Here is a 23458-nt window from a genome sequence, read left to right as displayed (position 1 = left end):
TATCATTAGGGCAAAGGTGTACGAGCATGAGAGACATGCTTGAAAAAGTACAGAACAAACAATAAATGTAAACGATTCGGAATCATGAATCTGAGAACATCATACATTATCATAGCTGAACATTCCCAGACACGGGGAGCTGTTGCAGCTGGAGCTTCTCATCCTTCACCTCCTGCTGTGGGAGCATATCCGCTGTGTCCACAAAATCACCTTCATCTGTCCCGCTGCAGAGACGGTGCCTCCGTAAACTGCCCCGAGAACCTGTCCTCCTGCACACAGCCGTGTTAGCTGCACACCCGCCAGCCCGTGCGGGGTTTGCCTGTGTCCCTGCCAGCCTGCCCTGACACGGCACTTATGAAGTTTACTTTCTGCATTAGCAAAACAACAAACTTGGCAATTAGATTACTTGACAGTCAGGATGCGGAGTCATGTGTTTGAGAGCTGCACGCGTTTGTCATTTTGTAATAACTCTGAAGGGACCAAATGGCAGACTAACCCCACACAGCAAAGCTGCGCAGGTGAACGTCCCTCTGTAACATTCCTCTTTGTTCCATTTTCGGAAACGGAACATCAGGAAGATCAGGAAGCAGCCTCACAGCAGGGGCCCTCTTGTCCTAAAGAAACTCCTTCTGACAGTGAGTTACTGTCAGGAATCTAATTCCTTAAGATACCTAATGTCTGCTTAGATTCATCTGTGGAACAAGAAGAAAAGGCCCTGAAATATTGCCCTGGCCGCAACACTGTTTTTAGCTTTTGCTCCCCAACTGTTCCCCTGAGAGTGGTATTCGGTTTATACACATGCGTTTTGATTTGGCCTTCTGAGCATGGCAGTAATTAAAGCCTTAATCAGGAATTGCAGCATTCTAGCAGGTTCATTTTTGACACTGTAACAACTGGGCCTTGCGAGCAACAGCACAAGGCTGCAATCATTAAAATGTACTGCGTGCGTATTTGCAGTGTCCTCGTTTAGTAAGCCCTTAGGTGACCATGGCACTGTTTTGGCTCGTCCAGATCGGAGCTGTAAGGCATTATGCATGTGATGTCTCATCATAACATGATGGGTTTTTCTTGTGTGTGTGTTTTTGTCATTACTCTGTCATTAGTTTTTTTAGAAGCAAGCATAAAGAGTGTGCACTACCTCTGTACTGAACACTTAAACTGGCGAGACCCATGATGAACAGTGCAGTATTTCAGGTGAACATGTCCCCAAGGGCAGATGGTAGATTTGATTACTCTACAGATGTGTAAAATAGTACAAGACTAGGGTGCTTCAAAGAGAACGCCATTGTTTCCCACCAGGGCAAATGAACTCCGAGGACCTTGGATGTGGGTTTGAAGGCCATCATGTGTGTGCTGTGGTGCATGATGTACCCTGCACCTGACTGTGAGTGCAGATGTGGTGATGAGGTGTAAGAGGCCTTACATGTTCATCGGGCAAAATTCCAACAGGAAGTCATCCCAGAGATGTGCAAAAAGCTTTAGCGCATCTGGACCTGCTTGTTTTGTTGGTTTATTTTTTTTTTTTTTCTTTGTCTTCAGCAGTTAAGATGTGCAATGGGGCTCTGTCAGCGTTCTGGCTCTGTAATTAGAATTGAAGTGAGCAGCACACTGACTCATTCCCCAACACTTCTGTTTCTTCTTTTTTTTTCTTTTAACACCAGAGTCTTTGATTTTGAATTTGGGCTCTGAGTAGAATAGTCAGCAGTCACATCCTGCTGCTTTCTGTCAGATGAGGTGTCCTATTGTTGCATGCTGTTGGCTATGGACAGAAAATGCACTGGTGGAACCGCATCCACATCCAGTCATGTCGCCTGTTACCTTAACTGGGGGAGGTGCTTCAGTTTTAATAGTTGCTTGCCACTGATCAGAAAATCTATATTCATGGTGAACACATATAATGTAATGAATGATTATTATTTTGGGGCGATTTTTTAAACTGCTTGAAGAGTATGTTCTGTGTGTAATTTGTGTGAATATGCATGAGCCTGTGTGTGTATGAGTGTGCGCTTGCACAGTCGTGTGCCACTGTTATTTGTTTTTTTTTAAATTTTATGCACATTATGTAAGGCTCTGGACACTTTATGTAATACTGCTCCCCTCTGTCTGTGTCCCAGGGAGCTGCCTGGAGGCCTCCTACTTTTCAGCATGTATGCTTTTGTCAGAAAGGTTGGAGACCTGGGGCATCTCACAACGAGCACATGACCAACAGTATATCACCTACTGGAACTCTAGCACACCCTGGAAAAGGTTTGAGAAAACAAATCAATATGAATACTCAGCATAATCTGCAGCCCTCCTGCCCACAAAACCCAGCTGCAGTGCTGTTAACCTGTGGCCCACTAATGGCAAATGGAACCGCTTTCATGGACTCTGGATGGAATGGATTTCTGCAAGTGACTGTTAACCCTACAGGCTTTGCACACGCAAACACACACACACACACAACCTGTGGCCCACTAATGGCAAATGGAACCGCTTTCATGGACTCTGGATGGAATGGATTTCTGCAAGTGACTGTTAACCCTACAGGCTTTGCACACGCAAACACACACACACACACACACACACACATAAACGCGCGCGCACACACACACACACACACATGCGTACACTCACATTTGCAAACATATTATGATTTGAGGTCTGACCTCTCATCCATATTCATGTGACATCCACAACCCCTGATGAGCTACGGTCTGCACTGCAGCGTTCGTCACCTTCCCACTGTCCACGACTGCAAGGCTGCAGAGGGAGGGGAGGGGAGGGGAGGAGAGGAGCAGGAGAGGGGAGGAGAGGAGCAGGAGAGGGGAGGAGAGGGGAGGGGAGGAGAGGAGGAGGAGAGGAGGAGGAGAGGTGAGGGAGGTGGGGATGAGGGGAGAGAAGAGGAGAGGAGAGGTGAGGGTAGTGAAGAGAGGTGAGCACAGGGGGCTGGTGCTGAGAGGGTGAGAGTGATGGTGAGTCAGCGGGAGAGAGTGATGACTCTGTCACTCCTGCACACTCCCAGCCCTGGCAGCCCACGCAGACAGACCTCACACATACACTCACACACACCTTGAACCAAGAGAGTCTGATAAGACATGAGGGATGCAAGCAAGCAATAAGGCAACATCAGCCGTGACACACAGAGCAGATCCTGTGATGATATGTCTCAAGTCTGTGTGTGTGTGTGTGTGTGTGTGTGTGTTTGAGTATGTAGTGTAATGTGCAGTGTGTGTGAGCTAGAACGACAGAGAGAGAGAGAGAGAGAATGAAATAAAATGATTGTGTGCGTCAGGGTATAGTGAGGCCGAAGGATCTTTGTGGGAGTCATAGGCATCTGTAGGTTTCCATGGAAACCATGGGCCAATGCAGTTGTCTTGCTTCCTTGAGAGAATCTGTATAAATTATTTGCATCACTGACTGGGTGAATTTACATGGTCCATAACTATACATGCAGATATTTTTATTGTGTTGTTTTGAACTCACTTTTTGAACACATTTCTCATTGGATCCACTCTTAATGGGGCAGGACCAGAGGATAGAGAATGGAAGAACTAAGGAGGGAAAAAATCCGAAATGGGTCAAATACTATTAAGAAACTGACCGATGCTTTCATTTGACATAATTAATCTATCTAATGCCACTGCAGTGTCTAATTCAACAATGTGTGACCTGTGCACCACGTCATTAAACCAAGCGAGAGCCTTTGCAGTACTGGGGTTCGAGAGTCTCGTTCCTTTAGGTTGTCTGGGTGAGTTAACCCAGAGTTTGCAGACATGGGATAGGGAATGCGCTTATACGGTCAGACTCCTTGTGGGATCCTGAGTGTGGTCACATGTCGTTGCACAGTAACTGATGTCTTCTCTCTGTCTCTGTCTCCCCAGGCGTACTCCCCCATGCCACCACGCTGCACCCTCTGACCCCTGACCCCTGACTCCTGCACTCCGGGGCCGTGTCTTCTCCGTGAACCCACCTTGTGCCCTTCCCCCAGGCTCTCCCCTGCTCTCTCCTCTCCATCCCTGATGGATTGGGAGCGTCCAGATCCCTCGTTCTGTTGACCCTCCATCAGAGGGGGTAGAGTGGAGTGGGCAGGATTCGCTTTCTTGTTTTTTCCCCGCTCAACCAGCAAGCGTTTTTGCCCCTGTTGCCGTGCCCCCCTCCGCTGATGGAGAGCTAGAGGCACGGCCGCTAGAGTGGGAGGGAGAGGAGAGGGGGTGAGGAAAACCGAGCCACGCGCGACCCAACGCAGCCAGACGAGAAGCTCCACAACTCGAGTTCCCTCCTTCGCCAGCGACTGAGGTGGAGTCTCAGCGTGCTCTACAGATCTGGACAGGAAGAAGCCCAAGTGCAGATAAGGTCAACGGCCAGCCGCCCAAAAACTCAAAATGTCCACAACGGCGACGATAGGCGAGATGGCGAACAGTGCGGTGGAGTTCTACCCGAAGCGGGCTGGTGGCAGGGCAGAAGCCAACCATTCGGGCCCCTTCGGCGTGACACTTGAGGAGCTGCGCTCTCTGATGGAGCTCAGGGGGATGGAGGCTGTGCAGAAGATCCAGGACAACTACGGAGACACAGAAGGCCTCTGCCAGAGACTCAAGTCTTCCACCACAGATGGTGAGACCAAATTTCTGCCCTCATCTGCATGTTCTTTTTCTCTCTCTCACTCACTCTGTTTCTCTATATCTCACTCTGTGTCTCTTTTCTCTGTTCTCTCTCATCTTCTCCTCAGATGCGCTCGCTAATGATCGTGTCTCTTGCTGATAGTTCCACTTCACCCTGATTCCCTCTCTCACCAAGGTTCTTCCAGTGACATCTCTTTTCCACCTGCCATTCTCTCCATCTTGCTTGTCCATTATCTTTATTGCACCTAGCATGATTGCTCCCTGCTAATGTAGTTTATTTCACTTTGAGTCATTGATGTGTGTCTTTGGCAGAGACACTTAAAGGCATGAGCACAGCCCGAAATAGCAAAACCCACCTAGTAATTTTCCTCTCTTCCATCCATCCATCCATCCATCCATCCATCCATCCATCCATCCATCCATCCATCCATCCATCCATCCATCCATCCATCCATCCATCCATCCATCCATCCATCCTCCTGTCCATCCATCCATCTATCCATTAATTCATCCATCTTTCTCTGTCTCAACGTTTTGTCGTTGTCTCCTCATCCCTCTCATCCTCCTCTTGCCACTCAACCACCATTTCTCACTGTCTCGCTCAGCCAACTTCCCACTCCGGGCGCACGCGTTTGTGTCAGGTTGCTAGGCTACGGCGCTGTCAGTGGTGAGGTGGGTGTATGGAGAGGAGGTTACTGGGTAAACAGTTCTCTAGTGTTGGAAAGACTCATTCAATCAGTCATGGGCTAGAAACCTCACTCTCTAAGTGCCCGAGAGGCTGTAATTCCTTTAAGGGTCTACTTATATATCAATATCTGTTGACAGGTATATCTATATGAGAGAAGACCGTCACTGGTCGCTTGTTCCAATTTGTTCACCTGATTCTGTTCACTGCTTCACAGACACTGTGCTTTGCACATTTGCACTGTCCTAATGCCTGTCTCACAAGTACAGACTCATCATTCACATAAATGGACTTTGAGCATTTACTGAAAACAGGAGGTGGATAATAGGCTCAGTGCTGCCAAGAAGTAAGTTTTTGGGCAGCTTTGGCACAGAGTGGCATTTTGCTGTAATTTGATGTTGGGAAAACTGGTATACCTCCAGACTGGCGAATGCCAGCTGTGCCATGTGCTGTGTGCGTCTGGGATAAGACATGCCAAGCAGCTGGACTCTTGCCAGGATTAGGAATGGACAGTAGGGGTCACTCTCTTCTTTACAGAGGGAGGAACTGATCAGTTGCACAGAACACGATTTAGACAAGCAAGTCCGAGCCACTGTCCTGGTTCCTATCCTCTCTCTTCCTAATCCACTCAAGCACCATTTCTAACTTTGCAGGCTCTACATATTTTGTGTTTATCCAGTTCTAACCCACCTCACTCATGTTGGGTGTGATGGTTAGCTGGTGAAGTAGGATAGTGTATAATTGGTTCTTACTCTGCTACACATCCAGAGACACTCAGCGACGTTGGCTACACACGGTTATAATGGAGTGTACGGAATTTCTCCCCAACTTCATAAATGTCTCCATTTGACTTCCCAACATAATAAAACAATATAAATGTGAAACATTCATGTATCGGGGCCTGAGACTTTTAATTTTTGGTATTAAGACTTGCAGCCTCTCCTGTGTGGAGCACACTGTGGAAGTGAGAAGGCAGCTTGTTTTATTGGATGTCAGCAACATCCAGTGCAAACAGCAGACTGTGAATGCAGTGTCCTGCTGGCATAACTAACCCTCGTACAGTACATGTACATGACACCGCTGAGGGGAAAGAGAGGAGAGGAAAGCAGGATAGAGGAGGTGGAAAACTGATGGTGAGTGGGACTGACATTGTAATGATGAGGCTCTGAAAATGGAGGTACATTAGTGCCTCTCTCTCTCTCTCTCTCTCTCTCTCTCTCTCTCTCTCTCTCTCTCTCTCTCCTTCTCTCACACTGTCTCTTCCCCGGCAACACATTTCAGCACAGCAGAATGAGGCCACTGCTTCTTCTGCACTCCAGACTGAGCGCACCTCTGTCTGCTCCTGTGACTCTATAGCCGATACACTGGGGTGGGTGTGCCATTCTATCAGCCTAACCACCACACAGATGCCCATACTGCAGCAGCACAGGATGAAACCTATCTCAGTCGGCAGGGCTGGGCTGCTCTGGAGAGAAGGAGGGAGAGAGAGAGGGAGGGAAAGAGAGATAGAGAAGGAAAGCAAGTACAGCTTGCCGCATTGTCAAGGACATACCAAGGGGAGATGGAGGTGGGGGTGGGGGGGTGAGGGAGAGAGAGAGAGAGAGAGAGAGAGAGAGAGAGAGAGAGAGAGAGAGAGAGAGAGAGAGAGAGAGAGAGAGGAAGAGAAGGGGAGATGCATGGATGAAAGGACAGAAAAGATTGATCAAAGGGATGGGATGCAGTCATAACTACTCAGCAGTTTTGGGGGGTTTGTGTGCGTTTAAACCCCTCCCTGAGGTGGTATTGGCTTCTTTGCCAACTGCACCTGTCATCGTCTCATCTTCTCTTTACTTCCAGCTCTCACTCATTCACATGCATGCTCACACATTGGGTGTGAGATTTTATCTTTCTGTGGTAGTGGGAGTGAGAGGGTTCAGTGTGCAATGTAGCTATGATATGAGAGATCAGCTGGCCACACACCATGCTTTTCTGTGTGTGTGTGTGTATGTGTGCGCGCAAACATGTATGCATAATTATGATGGGCCATATTTACTCTTTAATCCACTTAGTGTGTTTTCTGTCCTCGTTGGTCTCTAAATCAATGTCATGCACACACAATATATTGAGGTTAATAGCGCTTCATTCAACTTATACTTTTAAGCTAAATACTCCATTCCACCACTGCAGTTCAAAAGAATCACAGTCTGTTCTAGACTGCAATGGAGCTGCCATCACAGCAGACCAATCAAAAATCTATTCTTGAACTAGCATATGCTGCTTTGATGTAATGACATCATCTGTAGCCGGGCAAAAAGGTGCCTGAAGACAGGAAGTTGAATAGCAAGCGCGGGTTTTTTGCTTGATATCTTCATTGCCATGGAAACTGCACACATAAAAAAGGAGAGCGAGAGAAAAACTGAGAGAAAGAGTCTATAACATGTAACTTAATATTCAGTTTGGGGAGTGTGGTTGGCTTTTCCATCTCATCCTTTGGGTGAGTTAATCATGTTTGGTCCTCCTCTGATGACAATTGGAAAATAAAGAGATATGCAGTAAATTATGTCCAAATTGCATTAGTGTTGTACGGCTGCTGAATGCGTAACATGGGCAACAAGCTCCAGTCTCACAACCTTTTATGAGTGCTCGCCTGAACTGGCTGCTCGTTTCCATTCAGTCCTGCAGCCTTGTGTGCATCTGTTCCAACTGGAGTTATTTTGTGATTGCACTGTGTTCTTGTGGCCTTCACATTATCAGTCGATGGAATATAACAATGGCTCATTGACATATAAACAATAGAGAAAATATAATCTAGGCAATACTAATATATCTAGTATTTTATGATATTATACTGTGTTTATGGATTAATGTTACATCACTGCATAGTTTTTGCTATTGGGGTAGCCCTGGTAGTGAAGAGAGGACATAGACATTATTTTATTAAATTGTGTGGCAGTGAAGCCCCCTGTTTGAGTATTGATGAGAGTGGGAAAGTGACACTACACGGGTCAGTAATATATTTTAGGACTTTGTGTGATTAATGTGGCTTTAAGGTATTTGTTTGGGAGTATACAGTCTTGTTTGTGAGTTATTGTGAAATACTTTCACATTTTCCACTTTAAAAAAAAAGAGAGTTTGTAATGAATGAAGCACATCTCTGCATCTACTTCATCCCCACTTACAGTATGTCTTTGATTGCTTCCTCTTCTTGCCATTAAATGTGTGTCATTGGGCAGTTCAGCAAAATATGCAAATGGACATCTATTAGTGCAGCCATAATCATCTCTTATGTGTTGTTAAGAGTGCAACTGCAGCCTTTAATACTCACCGACGTTTTTGTTAAATAATGTAATGTGTTTCTTTTCTATATGATCCCCTATGTTGAATTAGTTTTACAGTGTTCACTTTTAATGGCCACTTTTGTCCTAATGGCCAAAGGAACACTGGGGCTGTATAAGGAAAATTGTGGCTGTTCAAGGAATGCAGTGTCTGTTCAAGGAACATTGTGGCTGTTCAAGGAACACTGTGGCTGTTAATTAAGTTGCCCTCAGCCTCCTAAGGAAGTACATCAATCTGATTGTCATTTAGAACAGTCTTTAGAAATGTCTGTAGGTGTGTGTGTGTGTTACTGCAGAGGAGTCCCGCCGCTTTTCCCTGCAGCCTTTCAGGTGGTGTCCTCTGCTTTTGGCAGGTTTGTCGGATAATGCAGCAGACTTGGAGAAGCGGGCGCAGGCGTTCGGACAGAACTTCATCCCCCCAAAGAAGCCCAAAACCTTCCTGCAACTGGTGTGGGAGGCTCTGCAGGACGTTACCCTCATCATCCTGGAGATAGCCGCCATCATCTCGCTGGGCTTGTCCTTCTACCAGCCCCCGTCAGAGGAGGGCGAGGGTGAGGGTGGGGGGCGAATTGTGGAGAGGGAGGGAAGATAAAGAGAGGGAGGGAAATATGTGCTGACAGAGATATGTGAGAGATGGAGTGAGTGTGCTTCAGTGGAGCCGCGTCAGAGGGGTGGTGTTAGTGGAGGGAGTGAATGAGTGTGCGAGAGGCGAGAGAGGGAGGAAGGGACAGAGAGTAGGAGAAAAGAAAGAGGGAGCTGGATGGAGGGAGCGTGGGAGGATTTCAAAAAAAGGTGAGAGGGAGGGTGTGAAGAGAGAGCGAGAGAGGAAGACGAATGCGGGAGGGAGGAAAGCAAATGGCAAACTGCTGCCGAGTTTAGCGGAGGTCTGGCATCCCAGATTAGTCGGCACGTGTATGGTAGGGGTTTGACACTGAACTCCCACACAGCAGCCTGGACCTCACCCCCCAAAAAAGAACCCACTCCTGGAACATGTTGCCATAACCTAATTATATCTTCTTCTTTTTTTGCTATATTCATACTAAAGTGCTCAGATCAGGTTTTGGGCTCTATTCTTTGTGTGAATGATACTTCATAAAATGTCGTGTAATAACCGTCAAGAGGTGTACATGATTTTGTTTTTCTTCACCTGTTGTGTTCAGCGTGTGGTAATGTGTCGGGCGGCATGGAGGATGAGGGGGAGGCAGAGGCCGGCTGGATCGAGGGCGCCGCCATCCTGCTGTCGGTCATCTGCGTGGTGCTGGTGACGGCCTTCAACGACTGGAGCAAGGAGAAGCAGTTCCGCGGGCTGCAGAGCCGCATCGAGCAGGAGCAGCGCTTCGCCGTGGTCCGCAACAGCAACGTCATCCAGATCCCCGTGGCCGACATGGTGGTGGGCGACGTGGCCCAGGTCAAATACGGTCAGTGCCCGCCCCTGGTTGGTATGCTCAGAGAGGGGCAAATTAAGCAGTCCAGCTCGCCCTGGCTAGACCAGTGCCTGGTTGTCCTGAGGTTTCCCATGGTTAACGTAGTAGCAGAGTGGCATGTCTTTGCATGCCATCCATGAGTGTCTCGCTCTTGTGCGTGCGCAGGTGACCTCCTGCCCACTGATGGTGTCCTGATTCAGGGCAACGACCTGAAGATTGATGAAAGCTCCCTGACCGGGGAGTCGGACCACGTGCGCAAGTCAGTGGACAAGGACCCTATGCTTCTCTCTGGTTAGTGCTTGTGTGTATGAATGTGTGTGTGTGTGTGTGTATGTGTATGTGTGTTTGTATGTGTGTGTGTGTGTATGTGTATGTGTGTTTGTATGTGTGTTTGTGTGTCTCCTGGTCCCTCTGTGTTTCTCTGTGTGTCTGCATGTTATGCTTGTGTTTACTTTGTTGACAGCATGTGTCAGTAGGACTAGGGGGTTGCTATGGAATCCAGATGTTGCTAATCAGATCATGGCATGTCTGGTTCCTGCCACGGTCTCTGGCTTGTGGTTTCACCCTCATTCCTGCTGCTATTCTTAGGACCCTCCGCCACTAACTCCATTCATTTTATTAGGCTTTCCTGCCATCTTGACGATATTATTCAATAATAGCGTAATGATATTTTCCGTAAAGAAGATGTATGGAGAGACTTGCTGGGCAAGCACCACACCTGTAGGGGCAGTGCTGCCAGGCTGGCTGGCAGACAGGGGCTCTCACATGGCCTGCACATAGCACTACCTACATGGTCTGGCTGTCTGTGACCTTAACATTTTGTGTGAAGTGGAGCATGAAGGAACAGGTGTGCTTTTCCTCTGATCGCTTTCTCTGTCTCCCTCTCTCTCTCTGTCCTTCTTACCTTGTCCCTCTCTCTCTCTCTCTCTCTCTCTCTCTCTCTCTCTCTCTCTCTCTCTCTCTCTCAGGCACCCATGTGATGGAGGGATCTGGACGGATGTTAGTCACTGCGGTCGGCGTGAACTCTCAGTCTGGAATCATCTTCACTTTGCTGGGTGCTGGCGAGGGGGAGGAGGAGAAGAAGGAAAAGAAAGGTAAAGGTCAAGCAGAGGGCTCAGATCACCTCGCACAGACACGCGCGCAATGGGAGCAAAGGCAGGAGGTGACAGGATCTGATCTGAGGTCAGTGTAGGAGATAGGCAGGGAGTGGGAAAGCACACAACAGAATCTTCTTGACCACCATCATCATGGGGGAGTTGTGGGGGTGGTGCTGGATTATGTGCGAGAGAGAGAGAGAGAGAGAGAGAGAGAGAGCGAGAGAGAGAGAGCGAGAGAGAGAGAGAGAGAGAGAGAGAGAGAGAGAGAGAGAGACAGAGAGAGAGAGAGAGAGAGAGAGAGAGAGAAATCCCTTTTAGATGAATGGAGAGGCAGCAAGGTTTGCGCCTGGAGGAGTATTTATGAATGGGAGGGAAGAGGTGCAGTACTGAAGCACAACTCTGCATACTCTAGTGGACTGAAGTGCTGGGTTTATTAGCCTTACTATCAAGACAGGAACAGATACAGGATTCAATGTTAGGCAATACATTTAAAAATAACATTTTTTAAAAATCAATAAGCTGTGGCTTGCTCTTAGAGTCATATACTATAGCTCATATACAGTACTTTTACCAGTGCGAGAGATTCTGGAGCCCTTGCAGGCAGTGCTTTTTACCTTCTCTCTCTGAAACAGAGTGAGGGAGAGAGAGCATGGGGGAGGAGAGAAACTGTTTTGTTGCTATCCTCTGAACGCCTTTCTGGGTGATTTCAGCCACATGTATCTAGAACGACTGACAACTGACTCCCTCAGTTTGTACATAAAAAAATGCTTTCTAAAGTAATGTCATCCAACCATATCTAAACAGTCTGGTGTTTAAACCTTATGTGTGTCACAAACATATTTCCTCGCTCCTTAATAAGCAGTCACGTGATTAGTAGCGTTATGATTACTGTTTTTTGTTTCTTACCTCCGCCCGATCCTAAAACCTCCCACAAACCCTTCTCGACACCCACATGACCCCACACCTCCCCCCCCCCACGCTTCCCAATCAGAAGACAGTAATTTCTTACTCACTACTGAAGCCACCCAGAGCCCCATCACTAATGGTACGTACTGCAGCAGTGCAACAGTCAGACAAGTTTTCACGAGAGTGCGCGGAACGGAGAAGTCACTTAAGTGAAACGTGGGCCCTTCCGCAACAGCCACAAAGTTTTAGTTTGGTTGAATTTTAAGTTTTAGTTTGGTTGAATTTTAATGTGCATGTGCATGTGTGTGTGTATGCATGCGTGTGGGTGTGGGTGTTTGTGCATCTGTTTCCATAGTTCTGTGCTCTCTTGTTTGCTTCAATCAAGAACACGGTGTGCTCTGTCTCCCATTCTGTCTCTGTCTGTCACTTTCTATTCCCGATACTTTCTTCTCTCGGCTTTCCTTCCCCTCTTTCTCTCTCACAGGCAAGCAGCCAGAGGCAGCAGTGGAGACCAATCAGAATAAAGGTACCAGAGGGACTCTACAGTAGATGAAAGAGAGAGTCACTGTGGGGTTAATTATTTTACTAGACCAGCTAAGCTGCTAAATGGGGGCCGTCATTACAGAGGAGTGGTAATGTCATGTATGTGTCCATGAACATTTATAGAAGTGTTGCGGAACTGCATAAATGAATTCGTAACAGTGTGTATGTTGTACATCTATAGACACACCATTCGTCGCTTAACAGCATACATGACTGTCTGGGCTTCACCAGGTCTTTTTGCAAAATATATTACAGCAGTTGTAAGGACATATCCTGTGTAGAGAGGACCCCACTGATAGTGCTCTGCTTGCCAGGGCCGAAATGGGTAGCGCTCTGTGGGGATCGACGTGGGGGGTGTCGCACTTGGGCGGCAAGTGCAGTCGTGCTCTGTGTTTCCACTGTGTCACCAGTGACTGTGTCTGCATTCGTTTCGCTTCCTATTGCCACGTGTCCCCTTGCGTGTGTGAGCTGCGCGTGCTCGTTGCGGCGCCGTCTGGACTGCTTACGCGCGCGCCGCCCTGAAGGGCGCGCCTTTGCTGACTCGCCCGGCTCGCGGTAGCTTGGATGCCCATTCGTTGCCTGCGCGCGGTGACACTTCTGTCCCACCCACCAGCCAAGAAGCAGGACGGCGCAGTCGCCATGGAGATGCAGCCGCTGAAAAGCGCAGAGGGTGGCGAGGTGGAGGAGAGGGAGAAGAAGAAGGCCAACGTGCCGAAGAAGGAGAAGTCTGTCCTGCAGGGGAAACTCACCAAGCTGGCCGTGCAGATTGGAAAAGCGGGTAAGTGGCACCTCAGTTGGCCAATCAAAAGAGAGCAAAGACCAGAATGATGGGTGGTATACCGCCAATAACTTGCTGTTGTTAATTCGCTTGAACAGTGTGGCACTTTTATCACACGTACAGTGGACAGGTAAGGTTCTGCAGACAGCAGCCATTCACTGTGGTGTTGTTCCTGCAGGTCTGGTGATGTCGTCCATCACAGTGATTATCTTGGTGCTCTACTTCGTGATTGAAACCTTTGTGGTGCAGCAGCGGAGCTGGTTGCCTGAATGCACGCCTGTATACGTGCAGTATTTTGTCAAGTTCTTCATTATCGGAGTCACCGTGCTGGTGGTGGCCGTGCCTGAGGGCCTTCCCCTTGCTGTCACCATCTCCCTAGCCTACTCAGTAAAGGTGAGACAGTCCAGATGCACCAGGGCGTGTGTGTGTGTGTGTGTGTGTGTGTGTGTGTAAAATGAGTCGATATGACGTATCATTGTCTGGAGATTGCATAAGGCAATTCAGATACACAGAAATGCATTACTGTCTGGTTGTCCTGGTTTTAGTGTGCTGTTTGTTTATATGCAATATAATATCAACCACAAAGACCCACATAGAACTCCAAAACCCAATATACCCCACTCTTACCTGCATCCCAGAAAATGATGAAGGACAACAACTTGGTGCGCCACTTGGATGCCTGCGAGACCATGGGCAACGCCACTGCTATCTGCTCGGACAAGACCGGCACCCTGACCACCAACCGTATGACCGTGGTGCAGGCCTACGTGAACGACCAGCACTTCCGCGAGGTCCCCGACCCCAGCCAGATCAACCCCAACACCCTGGAGATGTTAGTCAGCGCCATCGCGATCAACAGCGCCTACACGTCCAAGATCATGGTGAGTGGGCGCACAGCGGGAGGCGGGGCTATGGGTGGGACCAGGATTATGATAAGGCTTTCAAAGAGCCTACAAAATGGGCCACAAACATTGAGTCACGGCCTGACCTTTGCCTCCGTTGCTCATGCTACTGCCATGCCAGTCACCAGCCACATGGCTACAGCTCAGGTTGGCATTCATTAAACAGACTGTAGTATGTTTTTGCAAACAGGTGGTGGAAAGTGATCAAGCTGTCTCAAAGGTGTCTGAAATAACAATCCACAGTGACAGTTTCTGGGAGCAAGAGGCTGATTTCTTGTTTTTCTGAATCTTACACCTTCAAATGATTGTCCCCATTATGTAGAGATTTGTACACACCTCCTTTTTAAGCCTTTATTCTTCTTTGTTCTCAACCTCTTTCCTCTCCTCTCCTCTCCTCTCCTCTCCTCTCCTCCTCTGCTCTCCTCTGCTCTCATCTCTTCTCCTCTCCTCCTCTCCTCTCCTCTCCTCTCCTCCTCTTCTCTCCTCTGCTCTCCTCTCTTCTCCTCTCCTCCTCTCCTCTCCTCTCCTCTCCTCTCCTCCTCTTCTCTCCTCTCCTCTCCTCTCCTCTCCTCTCCTCTCCTCTCCTCTCCTCTCCTCCACCAGGCTCCTGATGTGGAAGGTGGCCTGCCTAAGCAGGTGGGCAATAAGACCGAGTGTGGCTTGCTGGGTTTCATCTTGGATCTGAAGCAAGACTACGTTCCCATCCGCGAGCAGATCCCTGAGGAGAAGCTCTACAAGGTCTACACCTTCAACTCCGTCCGCAAATCCATGAGCACTGTGGTGCAGCTGCCTGATGGCAACTTCCGCCTCTACAGCAAAGGAGCCTCTGAAATCCTCCTGAAAAAGTCAGTCACTATTATTATCACCATTATTTTGTGATCACTTTTATATATCACTGTTCCAGTATTAAGATTTTAACAGTCACTTAACACTATTAAATGGTTACAATATTACAAGTGTCTTACTCTGCTTTTGACAGATGTAACCATACTTTGTTGGTTAATATGCATGCACAGATATTGCAGTATTTCTCATATGTCATGCAACATATTTTCCCACATGCAATTTTATTGCAATAAATACTGAAATGCTCCTTTTTCTTATGCTGTTTTATGTCCAATGTTGTGTTCTTCTTGTGTGTGTGCCTTCACGCTGTCCTCCAGGTGTTCATCCATCCTGGGGGAGGGTGGCGAGGCCCGGAGTTTCAGGCCGCGTGACAGGGACGAGATGGTGAAGAAGGTGATCGAGCCCATGGCGTGTGAGGGCCTGCGCACCATCTGCATTGCCTACCGCGACCTCGCCGGTGAGCCGGAGCCTGACTGGGACAACGAGGCAGAAATCGTCACCGAGCTCACCTGCATCACCGTGGTCGGCATCGAGGATCCCGTCAGGCCTGAGGTACGCAGAGGACACGGCTGAGCGGGCCCGGGGTTTCGCCTTCTGTTTGTGTGGTGCCGCCGGCACCGTGCCGCTTCACGGGTTGCTGGCGTGCAAGCCGAGCACAATGGAGGCAGGGGAAATGTGTGCGTATTCATCCGTGTTTCCTCCAACTCGAGGTCCCTGAGGCCATCCGGAAGTGTCAGAGGGCAGGCATCACTGTGCGCATGGTCACCGGCGACAACATCAACACAGCACGCGCCATCGCCTCCAAGTGTGGCATCATTCTGCCTGGCGACGACTTCCTGTGTCTGGAGGGCAAAGACTTCAACCGACGAATAAGGAACGAGAAAGGGGAGGTGATGCATGCCGCCTCTAAGATCAGTGACCTCTCTCAGCACGATTTCCCAGTCTAAACTGCTACAGGCTACACAAAGCGACAACGCTGTAATAACAACAACATGATCACTCTCGCTCTGCTGGTTCGTGTGTTTCAGATTGAGCAGGAGAGAATCGATAAGATCTGGCCCAAGCTGAGAGTCCTGGCTCGCTCCTCCCCCACTGACAAACACACTCTGGTTAAAGGTTAGGGGGCTACCCTATTCACTATGAGAACAAACAGATTCATCATGCATATATGTTAACGTCACACAGGATAAGCTGGAGATAGAGCAATGTGTATGAGTCAGATGAGGCCCTACTTGTTCTGGGGTTGGTGTTAGTGGCTAAGCTTTCTGGATGGTTTGCAGGCATCATCGACAGCACTGTGATGGAGCAGAGGCAGGTGGTAGCCGTGACAGGCGACGGGACCAATGACGGGCCTGCTCTTAAGAAAGCAGATGTGGGCTTTGCCATGGTGAGTGTGTTGCACCAGCTGACTAGATGATTGTTTCCATCCATGCAACTTTTCATCCATCCGTTCATCCATCCATCCGTCCATCCATCCAACCAGCCATTATATTTGTATCAAATCTTACATCTTTTAATCCTTTCATTCATCTTTTTATCCTTTTTCTACATGTGCATGTGATTATAGACCCCTGTGCTTTGGTACTGATTATACGGCAGAAAACCATTGTATTGTAATTATCTCTCAGTTGGCCTAATAGCAGAAAAACAATGTTCATTCTCTTTGCTATTCTTGTCTTATTGCTGTTTTACATGCAGTCTTTGATTTTATTAAAAAAGTCATTCATATTTTTGAATGTTTTAGTATAAAATTCAACCCTGTTTTACAACCAGATTATATAAAAATTGTGTTAGCAAGATTTCTAGCTACATGCTGCCTTCTTTGGGCAAATGATTATAAAGATGTATTGCTGTGGCGCTGTGGAGTTTTATTTGCAGCCGATGATGATGAATGTAACAATTATAGGGTTTGTGTAGTAGTTGTGAAGAGGTTACTCTACAAACTATCCAGTTTTGTCTGACTTGCAGGAACTCGTGTAGTACATTGGTTTCTGGTACAAGCATTACTCTAAAATCTCACGCTCTCTCTCTTTCTCTCTCTCTCTCTCTCTCTCTCTCGCTGTCTCTCTGTCTCTCTCACTCTCTCAGGGCATAGCTGGTACTGATGTAGCTAAAGAGGCCTCTGACATCATACTGACTGATGATAATTTCACCAGCATTGTGAAGGCAGTTATGTGGGGGCGGAATGTCTATGACAGCATCTCGAAATTCCTGCAGTTTCAGCTTACTGTCAACGTGGTGGCTGTCATAGTAGCCTTCACTGGAGCCTGTATCACACAGGTAATACACACGCCCACACAGACACTGAGCATTCGACACTCCTCCCCTCCCAAATGATCACACACACACACACACACACACACACACACACACACACACACACACACACACTCAACATAGTGAATCCACTGTGACTGCAGTTCAGAGGGTTTGACTTCGGTGCGAGAGACTGCCTGTAAGTGTGGGGGGTGCCTACAGTAGTATAAGCTCTCTGTCATGCAGGTTAATGGAACTTACTGCATTGCACCTCGCTGGCAGACAGGACTGTGGGAGAGGCATCCTCCAATTAGCCTGAGCTCTGAGCCACCTGCTGGAGGCCGATAGCACTGCATGCAAAACATTTTCCTATGTCTTACAAATTGTGAGGCTTACCATCACCTGTGTGTGTGTGTGTGTGTGTGCGTGTGTTTATACAGGACTCTCCTCTGAAAGCAGTGCAGATGTTATGGGTGAACCTGATCATGGACACGTTCGCGTCCCTTGCTCTGGCCACCGAGCCACCCACAGAAGCCCTACTGCTGAGGAAACCCTATGGCCGAAACAACCCCCTCATCTCCCTCACCATGATGAAGAACATCCTGGGTCATGGAGTCTACCAGCTCGTCATCATCTTCACCCTGCTCTTTGTCGGTAAGATACTGGGCCTGCAGAATGTCCAGACTAAATTGCCACTACAGTGTTCTTTCCACCACTTCAATGTAAGCCGTCTCTTACACTTAAGTTCCCAGTCTGAGCCTGCCATATCCGTGTCTGTGCTCCCGTGCCTGCTCTGTGCTGCACAGGAGAGAAGATCTTCAACATCGACAGTGGCCGCAATGCCCCGCTGCACTCGCCCCCATCTGAGCACTACACCATCATCTTCAACACGTTCGTGCTCATGCAGCTCTTCAATGAGATCAACGCACGCAAGATCCACGGCGAGAGGAACGTCTTCGACGGCATCTTCTCCAACCCCATCTTCTGCAGCATCGTGCTAGGCACCTTTGGTGTGCAGGTCCGTAGACCACCAGGCCCTCTCCAAACAAAAGTGTACGTGCACTGCTCCTGGCTGAGCTGGGGCGGCTTGCTGGTGCTCTGTGATGTGTGTGACCATGTTGTGTGTGTGTTTTCCTGGTTCAGATCGTGATCGTACAGTTTGGAGGGAAGCCCTTCAGCTGCGCCCCTCTCAACATGGAGCAGTGGTTGTGGTGCATGTTCGTGGGAGTGGGAGAGCTCCTGTGGGGCCAGGTGAGAGAGCGAGAGCGAGAGCGAGAGAGAGAGAGAGAGAGAGAGAGAGAGAGAGAGAGAGAGAGAGAGAGAGAGAGCGAGAGAGAGAGAGAAAAAGATAGATAGATAGATAGATAGATAGATAGATAGATAGATAGATAGATAGATAGATAGATAGATAGATAGATAGATAAAGGGAGATAGATAAAGGGAGAGAGAGAGAGAGAGAGACTACATATATGAATAACCACCAGTGATATATATCTAAAAATTGTAGTACTATAGAAACACTTGCCTACTGTGCTCTAGGTCATTGCCACGGTACCCACCAGCCACCTGAAGTGTCTGAAAGAGGCAGGCACTGGGCCAGGCACGGACGAGATGACAGAGGATGACCTGGCCGAGGATGAGGAGGAGATCGACCATGCTGAAAGAGAGCTGCGCAGAGGCCAGATCCTCTGGTTCAGAGGGCTCAACCGCATTCAGACTCAGGTGCTGTTTGCACACCCAGGAACCCTCACCCTTGACCCCTTTGGCCGCTCCGAATTAGAACTGTTTTTTTTTTTTTTGGTTTGCTTTGTCTCTCACCATCTCTTTCTCGCTCTTTCTCTCTCTTTTCGTCTCCAGACGCTCCCTGAGAATCACCAAAGCATCATCTTATCCTTGTCTTTCTTTTTCTCTTGTTTTCTCTCTCTTTCCCTCTCTCTCTCTCTCTCTCTCTCTCCCTCCCTCTCTCTCTTTCTCTGTGTCTCATTCCGACCCTTCACTAAATGAATATAGATGTCCCTAACAGGGATCTATAAAGCTCCTCCCCTACTCAGAGCTGTTTTGCTACTCTGTTATGTAACTGGAGTCTTTTAGAGGCCTGATTAATGCTGTGTTTCCCCTCTGAGCTGCAGGTCCATCCACTTGGCATCTATGGAACGTTCTGCTATGGCTCTTCCCAGTGTGCATAATAAGGGCTCGTTATGTCTTATTAATATTTTGTATTCTAAAAGCTTAAATCAGTGTACCTTTTTATTAACTTGATTGCCTGAGGTGGAATATAAACAAAAAAAACCTCATGTTTTCATCTTGGGTATTTTGTTTGTCTGGGTCTCTGATGCTATTAAATGATCCCTGTAGACCTGATGTTGTTTAAGAGGTTCCTTTTCTCAAAACCTACGTTTTCTGCTTCTGTTATTCTCTGTTCACTGTAAGGACTCTTCCACAGCCTTCTTTGTTTTCTGAACTACATGTTTAGAGGCATTTCCTTTTTCTCTCTTGATTTGATGTCATTCCCTTTTTGCCCTCAGTCTCCATGATATTTAGCCTCTCCTTCTGCCAGACTCTTTTTACTGTTTTTTTTCCTATCTATGGCGCACGGATAGTAAATATTAAATCCACTTTAACCGCATTCAGATTCAGGTGCTTTGTGTGATTATGTGTGTGGAAATAGTAAATAGTAAATATGTAAATATGTAAAACTGTAAATAGTAAGTCCACTTTAATCAAAATCCAATCAAAATTAGCTGTTAGCAGGGCTTGGTGAAGTTAGGCTGTGTGAGGTGTATATTGTTGTTAGATGAGGCAGCTCCGTGAGCAGTGTGTGGTTTGCTAAACCCACTAGAATTGCTGAGCAACGGTGGAGTTTGTAGTTGGAACTCAAAGTGAGTTGATATGATGCTGTGATATCCTGGGAGAATGTTTGGATCACAGAACTTTTGGTTGTACAAACTGCAGCTCTTGGAAGGTGTATAGATTTTGAGAGGTCCATATAACAACAGGAGGGGGTATATACTTCCCTAGAGGATGGGAGGTGCAGCGAATAGACTGAGAGGATGTGTAGAATACAGCTGAGAGTGGATCTATAGACTGTGCCAGGATGTTTATAGTGCTTTTTAGATACACAGGATCTATATACTCTAGGAGACTATTGATTACAGCTCAGAGAGGATCTATAGGCTCTGGAAGGAAGTGTAGACTGCAGCTCTCTGTTATGGCCTCTCAGTCGTATTAAAGAATGTTTGCTGCCTGGGAAGTGGAGATCCTGGCATACAGTTAATTGCAGTAATACAATCCCAGCTTCAAAGAACAAAGAGTCTGAGAAAAGCCTTTCAGAATCTTAATGCGCACGCACACACACACACACACACACACACACACACACACACACCTTCTTTTGGCAATTGCTAACATTTGCACTGCCACTCCTTCTTTTGTGCACACACACACACACACACACACACACACACACACACACGTATGTAGTGGGCTAACTTGACAGAATGGCTCTGTATTAATGGTGGATAGACAGCAGGGGTGACAGGTGCAGAGTGCTGAAGTGTCAGCAAAGCCCCTTACGAGGTTTCCATCGATCTCCTCCCCGCTCGACACCGAGTTGGTAAAACACAACATCACAGATGCTAGTTTTATATCATCAGTCAGTGGAATTTGATCAGGGCACTCATACAAAGTGATTGGGCCCAGACCATACCACTGAGTTTTAAACTAAGATGATCAGTTTAGTTGTACACCGGGTGTAGGGTTTACCGTAATTCCCACCTTTGCTTGTATATTTGTATGCATACATTAGGGGTGAGCGGATGACTGTGCCAAACGTATCAAAGCATGTTTCATAAAGGTAATCATTCATTTTGTGCATTTAGAGGCACCCCCCCACCCCCAATTGGTTTCAAAGCATCAATCGTGCTGCTTTTTAATAGACGGCTAACTGTTGCTACTTTCTCCTGTAATTTATTCTTTCCAGAGTGCCACTGGACACTGACATGCTGCCTCTAAGGCTGTTTGGCCCTGTGAATAATGAGGGCTGTATTTTATTAAGTCAGATTTAGGGGATCCCAGGTTTACTTTGTTTACTTGAAAAGCGGATTTGATTGATCCAGTCACAGCCTTGGATGTGACCAGAGCTTGGGTGTGTTGGTGTGTACACACAAGGACGTCATTTTGAGCGTCATGGTTTTGCCCATATTACATCATGCTGGAGAAATGTTAAACCACTTGCTTGGTACAGTGTTATCGCATATTCTTTCTCTATAATCCACCCCTCCCCCTGCCCTCTCTAAAGTATATCTGTGTGATGTGGTTCTCTCTCTCCTGCAGATGGAGGTAGTGAGTACGTTCAAGAGAAGTGGTTCGTTTCAGGGCGCAGTGAGGCGGCGTTCTTCTGTGCTCAGCCAGCTCCATGATGTAACCAATATTTCTACCCCCACTCATGTAGTTCTCTCCACTGCCAATGCAAGCGTCGCCCCCGGGAGTGAGTCCCACCGCTATCCTTGTGTCAGACATAACATGACATAACCCACACACAGATACGCATGCATGCACACACACACACACACACACACACACACACACACAGAAGCCCTTACAGCGCACTGACCAACACACATATACTCTTTCATATACTCTTTCACACATATACTCTCAAGCATGCATGTTCGTCCTCATACAAACATTGCACCAGGAGGTTTTTGTTTTGTTTAGTTTAGTTTTGTTTTTTGATGTTTATGGTTTTGTGTTTGGTTGGTTGGTTTTGTTTGTTTGTTTTGGAGGGTTGCCTGTGGTTGTTCTCATTTCTGGGACTGTGGCTCTTTGCAAGATGGCCTGTCTGACTCCATGGACTGTTGTTTGTGTGTAAACAACCCCCCCACCCCACCCCCGGCTGGCTTGTTGTGTTGGTGCTCTCCTCTTGCTGTCGGATTGTCCTTGTCTGATGGGCTTGGCTTTGTTTGCAGTGCCCTCTGGATGGGCCAAGTAAGCCATTTTCTCGCTCTCTTGGTCTCTCTCTCTCTCTCTCTCTCTCCCTCTTTCCTCTTTGCTTTCATTCAATTCAAGCACTTACAGCATTGAAGCACTCTGTTAAATGCCTCTTCTGTTCCTATGACATGAGATATTCACAGTTTAGAGTTTCACTCTCAGGGTTGGGTTACATGAAAATTCCAGCAACTAATACACCGCTATTTGGAACCTTGATAATGGAAAAGTAGTTCAGCCAGTTACTCATGTCTTTCCCCTCATCAAAACTGGGTTACACGTTTTCTGCATTAGAAAAAGTATCGCTGCCTATCAATTAGTGAATAGAACTGGTTGTGATCTGAATAGAACTGATTGTGATCATAAATCAGTAAGGATTTTTGCAGTCCCCTGACCATGTACCTCAACCATGAGAGAACTCTCATTCCTGGTAGAGGAGAGAGATTCATCTGAACAAAATGATTGCTCACAGAGGAAATGCCCAGAGATAATGGCACCACCACTTATTTGGGGGACCTTCCTGGTGTCAAGCGTGGTGTGCTGTGGTAGAAAGCTGAAGCTCCGACGCGTTCGTTTGATCAAGCATTTCAAAATGTGGTGAACAGTTCTGGCCTGTCCAGCTGGTAAACCTTCGAGTATAAGCCCTATAAAGTTCTCCTTTCTTCCCTTCTCTCCCTCTCTCTCTCTCTCTCTGTCTGTCTGTGGTTTTTTCCAGATAATGCAGGATGCTTGTAAAAGTGTCTCCTAATGTCTCTGTACTTCTAAACCCTTTCCACAGGTTTATCAGTCAGCGTCTGTCACTCTTTCTCTCTGGCACTCTGTCTCTCTCTTTATCTCTTCTCTGCCATTTGTTTGTCATCCCTTTGTTTGTTTTAGTCTTCTACCTTTTTCTGTAGGCTACCTGCTCTCTCAGTCCTCTTTCTGTGATATTTAAATGTGTCATCATAAACATGAAATATGAATTTAAATCTAAAATAGTTTAAAACCACTCAATTTAACACGTAACCCTTACTGTTGTTTGTGAGTTCCTTTTATTCGTATGGCTTACAGTACAGCGTTAAAAGAGAATTCTCAAAGCTTGTCGAGCGACAAGGCGCTTTGTGCTCTTCTGCTTTGTCTT

General features: G+C 47.4%; 1 protein-coding gene across 7 annotated transcripts in view; it reads left to right on the top strand.

The window, feature by feature from the left end:
- Positions 1 to 23458, top strand: part of atp2b3b (ATPase plasma membrane Ca2+ transporting 3b) — a 35622-nt gene that overhangs the window by 3833 nt on the left and 8331 nt on the right. For 2 of the 7 annotated variants that reach the window (XM_026998194.3, XM_026998193.3), the window contains exons 2-22: positions 3864 to 4593; positions 8954 to 9151; positions 9761 to 10018; positions 10190 to 10315; positions 10993 to 11118; positions 12113 to 12166; positions 12512 to 12553; positions 13184 to 13348; positions 13527 to 13741; positions 13987 to 14229; positions 14854 to 15095; positions 15414 to 15648; positions 15807 to 15986; positions 16125 to 16212; positions 16377 to 16483; positions 17185 to 17376; positions 17793 to 18006; positions 18159 to 18370; positions 18496 to 18603; positions 18892 to 19074; positions 21685 to 21838. In XM_026998194.3, coding sequence (XP_026853995.3) covers positions 4365 to 4593; positions 8954 to 9151; positions 9761 to 10018; positions 10190 to 10315; positions 10993 to 11118; positions 12113 to 12166; positions 12512 to 12553; positions 13184 to 13348; positions 13527 to 13741; positions 13987 to 14229; positions 14854 to 15095; positions 15414 to 15648; positions 15807 to 15986; positions 16125 to 16212; positions 16377 to 16483; positions 17185 to 17376; positions 17793 to 18006; positions 18159 to 18370; positions 18496 to 18603; positions 18892 to 19074; positions 21685 to 21838 — 3571 coding nt within the window. In that variant the 5' untranslated portion in view covers positions 3864 to 4364. Of the gene's footprint in view, positions 1 to 3863; positions 4594 to 8953; positions 9152 to 9760; positions 10019 to 10189; positions 10316 to 10992; positions 11119 to 12112; positions 12167 to 12511; positions 12554 to 13183; positions 13349 to 13526; positions 13742 to 13986; positions 14230 to 14853; positions 15096 to 15413; positions 15649 to 15806; positions 15987 to 16124; positions 16213 to 16376; positions 16484 to 17184; positions 17377 to 17792; positions 18007 to 18158; positions 18371 to 18495; positions 18604 to 18891; positions 19075 to 21684; positions 21839 to 23458 lie in introns of those variants that run through there. The other 5 variants (XM_026998195.3, XM_026998197.3, XM_026998196.3 and 2 more) reach the window with 5 other exon arrangements.

This window comes from Electrophorus electricus, chromosome 24 (assembly GCF_041902795.1).
Source record: "Electrophorus electricus isolate QZ-2024a chromosome 24, ASM4190279v1, whole genome shotgun sequence".
Taxonomy (NCBI): domain Eukaryota; kingdom Metazoa; phylum Chordata; class Actinopteri; order Gymnotiformes; family Gymnotidae; genus Electrophorus; species Electrophorus electricus.
This window is presented reverse-complemented; position numbering and strand designations above follow the sequence as displayed.